Here is a 3,859-nt window from a genome sequence, read left to right as displayed (position 1 = left end):
CCCCCCCGGCCCCCCATCACCCCCCACCCCAGCCCTGTCCCTGCTCACCTGCTCGGCCCCAGCCAGCCTGCGCATCTCCAGGGGCTGCTGCTCCCGCAGCAGCGGCTGCTCCGTCTCTGCCTGGCCCGTGCCCGAGCGCTGCAGCTGCGCCGGTGATGGGGTCCCAAATTGCTTGGCCTCACTGGGGTGTCTAGAGCAGCAGCGAGGGCGGCGTCAGATGGGCCAGCGCTGCTTGACCCCCCCCAAAACCCCATAAGACAGCCCCAGCTCTGGGGGTATTGCAGGGACCCCCAAACTGGGCTGGGAGGCAAAGCCAAACCACGGAGGAGCTTTTCCACCCCGTGCCAGGCTCCAGCGGGACTCGCTGGGGCCAGATCCAGCCTGGACACTGGGGGTCCCCCCCTGGGGCCATCACCCCCAGCCGTACTTGTGCTCCAGCAGCAGCGTCCTCAGGATGTCATCCCGGTCCTGCGGCTTGATCTGCCCCTCGTAGATCATCTGGTCAATGAGGGTGTGGGCGATGGCCGGCAGCGAGGTGGCCGCCACGTTGAAGAGCACGGCACCTACGGGGATAGCACCGTCACCGGCCGGCTGGTGCGGGGTCCCTGCCACCATCCCGGCCCCAGCCGGTGTCCCCACCTTTGGGCAAAGCCCGTCGGATATCCAGGAGGCTGCGGTAGGTCAGGAAGGAGAGATGGGGCTGACCCCAGTGCCCGGCTTCCTTGAAGTCTTCCTCCAGTTTGAGCCAGTGGCTGGCCTCCATCCAGTACAGCTCCTTTCTGTTGTCCATGACCAGCTCGTGCAGCTCCACGTAGCCCTGCAGCCGAAGCCGGGGGTCAGGGTCCCCCCTGGCTGCACCAGGGACCCCCAGGAGACCCAGAGCTGCAGCTCCCGTGTCAGCATCTCCCCGTGCCCTGGTGTCCCCAGGGCTTGGTGTGAGGTTGGTCCCCAGATGGCCACAGTCCGCCCACCCCCGGGAATGGGGAAGGAATGGGGGTCCCCAGGGCAGCACCCACCTCATGGGTCTCTCGCTGGAACACAGGCCTCGTGCTCCCCCCCGCCTCCAGGTCCACATCGGTCACCGACGGAGCTGCGAGCGGAGCCACCAATGCATTAGCTGGTCCCTGCCCTGGCCCGGACCCCCCTGGGGTCTGTTGGAGGCGTCTCCCCCTCATCACTCCCATCCCAGACCCGGTTGGGGTTGCCTGGATGTGTCTCCTGCTCCATCACCCCCACCCCAGACCCAGCTGGGACTCGCTGGACGTGTCCCCCCCTCCATTGCCCCATCCCAGACCCAGCTGGGGTTTGCTGGATGTGTCCCCACCCCTATAACCCCCATCCTTCAACCAGTTAGGGCTTGCTGGATGTGTCCCTCCATCACCCCCCACCCTGCCGGTGCCCACCTCCAGCCCCTCAGATTCCTGCAGCCCAGCTCCTGGGGCAAGGTGACAGTCTGGGGACATCACCGGCACTGGGATGCGGGCAGGATTTGTGGCCATGCTCTGTCCCACCACCCTGCCACCGGCACAACCCTGACCCCAGCACTGAGCGCTGCCCCTTGGACTGGGATGGGGACAGCACATCCCCAGCCAGCCAGACCCCAGGAGCTCGAGGTGTCCCCGTCCCCCACCTACCTACAACCCCCCTGTGCTCCCCACAGCCTCGCAAGGCTCCAGCCCTATAAAGCGGGGGCCAAGCCCCACGCCCCACAGCCACCCTGTGTGCACCGTAAATCCCGGAGCACTTTGCCTTTGCTGACAGTAAACACCAGCACGGGTCCTGCTCGCCCGTGGCCGCCCCGGTGCCGGGGACAGGCTCACCCCGTCCCCTTCTCCCCCAACTGGGGACCACCGCAGTCCCCTCGCTGACCCCCAGCCAGGTCACCCGGCGGGGTGATGCCATAAGAGCCGCATCCCGCTCTGCTGGCTGAAGGATGCTGTGCCCACGCGAGCAGGGATGGGGCGCGTGTGTCCCCCCCCTCCCCAGTGTCCCCGACAGCGTTGGCCGTGGCACGTGGGCACGAGCCTGTCCTCGTCGCGGCCCGCTGCCACCGCCGCCAAGCCGCCCGGCGCCAGCCGGCGTTCAGCCCCAAGTGGTTCTTGTCCTCACCCCAAACAAAGACTTTATTTATCCTCAATCAGCGGGCGATTACGGACAAGCGGCAGCGGTCACCCCGCGGCGTGCCCTGACGCCCGGGTGACGGTCACCCCCCGAAGGGTGGGGACAGGGGTGGCAAAGCCGGAGCGGGTGGCGCGACGGAGGGCTGGGTTGGGGATGGGGGGGATGCCGGGGCTGGGCTTCGTCCCCCGGTGCCCCCATGGTCACTCACGCTGCCCTCCGCCACGGCGGCTCGCCTGTCCCGGGGGGGCCCCGGCCGCGCGCCTCCTCCCATCCACGTCATAGCATCCCCGGCGGCTGGGCAAATACCGGCTGCAAAACACACACCGCCAGGACGGAGGGGAGGGGGGGTGTCAGCGCCGGGCACCCATGGGTGCCGGCAGCCTCCCCTTGCCAATGCCAGCCGGGCAGGAGGGGCAGCGTCCGGCCCCTTGCCCGATTTGGGGGACTCACCGCAGGGGCGTCAGCTCCTCGGCTCTGGCCCTCCACGCGTGCAAGGGGGACCCGGTGCCGGCGCTGGCCCCTGCGCAGAACAGGCGGCAGCGTTACCCCCCCCGACATGCGTCACCCCAAACGGGGACCCGAGGGGCTGGAGGCTGGGAGCCGGCACAGCCCAAGCAACCCCTCGGGGTGGCAGCTCCAAATCAACTGAGCTTTGGGCAAGGGGATGCTCTGGGGCATGCAGAACCCCCCAAACTCCCCTCTCCTCCCTCCCCGGGGACTCTCAGTCATGGCCTCGAGGACCCTGGGTGTCCCCAAGCTCGGCCCTGTCTCGGGCACACATAGCCCTTGCGCTGGAGGTGGCACCTCACCGGCTCCAGGGCTTTGGCAAAGGGTGTCGCTGCCTTTGGGAGATGCGATCCCGAGGGGTGCGTGTCCCTGCCTGACCTCCCCGGGGCTCCGAGCGAGCCCTGCTGCCTATGCAACGCTGGCACCCGTGCAACACATCTGTGCAACGCTGGCACTCATGCAACGCGTCTGCGCAGCGCTGGTGCCCATGCAACACATCTGTGCCATGCTGGCACCCATGTAATATGGTGCTGATGCAACACGGGTGCCCATGCAACGCTGGCACCCATACAACGCTGGCGCCCATGCAACGCTGGTGCCCATGCAACGCTGGCGCCCATGCAACATGCCTGTGCCATGCTGGTACCCATGCATAGCTGGCACCCCTGAAACTCTGGCACCCATGCAACATGCAACCTTAAACCACCGGTGTGCCCCTGCAACGCTGGCACCCAGCCGGTGCCGGTTCCCGTGCAACGCCAGTGCCATCGCCCACGCAACGCCATCACCCACGCAACGCCGTCACCTCTGCAACGCTGGCACCCGTACGCCACTGGTGCCCGTGCAATGCCATTCCCCATGCAACGATGGTGCCCACGCATGCCCAGCGTCCCCCAGCACCCAAGGGAGCCACTCACTGCTCATCTCCCCCAGCGATAGGCGGGAGTCCTTTATGCCGGGGTCCTCGTAGCCCTCGGGGTCCAGGGTCCTCCTCATCCTCTCCTCGTAGGCCTCCTGCGGGGACAGAGAGAAGGGGGTTCAGTGGGGACCAGCACCCCCAGCGCCTCACCGGGGCCGTGCCGGGGGTGGGAGCCAGCCGGGGCGCAGCGGTAGAGCCAGGGCTTGGGGCCGGGTCTCCCTACCTGACCGGGCCCCTCCATGGCTCCGGGCTCGACCCCCACCACCGCCTCGCTGCGTCCCGGCAATCAGCCCGGCAGCACCATAACCCGGC

The 3,859-nt window shown here is 68.1% G+C and overlaps 1 protein-coding gene across 2 annotated transcripts in view; it reads right to left on the bottom strand.

Moving 5' to 3' along the window:
* Positions 1–3,859, bottom strand: part of SLC4A1 (solute carrier family 4 (anion exchanger), member 1 (Diego blood group)) — an 11,200-nt gene extending 7,341 nt beyond the window's left edge. Inside the window, exons 1-8 of one of the 2 annotated variants that reach the window (XM_010561412.1) lie at positions 3,771–3,859; positions 3,546–3,642; positions 2,572–2,641; positions 2,330–2,430; positions 1,017–1,090; positions 640–817; positions 428–563; positions 49–190 (exon numbers count right to left, since the gene is read on the bottom strand). In XM_010561412.1, the coding sequence (XP_010559714.1) occupies positions 49–190; positions 428–563; positions 640–817; positions 1,017–1,090; positions 2,330–2,430; positions 2,572–2,641; positions 3,546–3,642; positions 3,771–3,788 (816 nt within the window). In that variant the 5' untranslated portion in view covers positions 3,789–3,859. The remainder of the gene's footprint in view (positions 1–48; positions 191–427; positions 564–639; positions 818–1,016; positions 1,091–2,329; positions 2,431–2,571; positions 2,642–3,545; positions 3,643–3,770) is intronic. The other variant, XM_010561413.1, reaches the window with a different exon arrangement.

Source organism: Haliaeetus leucocephalus, unplaced genomic scaffold, assembly GCF_000737465.1.
Source record: "Haliaeetus leucocephalus isolate CR32 unplaced genomic scaffold, Haliaeetus_leucocephalus-4.0 Scaffold144, whole genome shotgun sequence".
NCBI lineage: Eukaryota > Metazoa > Chordata > Aves > Accipitriformes > Accipitridae > Haliaeetus > Haliaeetus leucocephalus.
The sequence above is the reverse complement of the archived record's forward strand: the minus strand, read 5'-3'. Positions and strand labels throughout refer to the sequence as shown.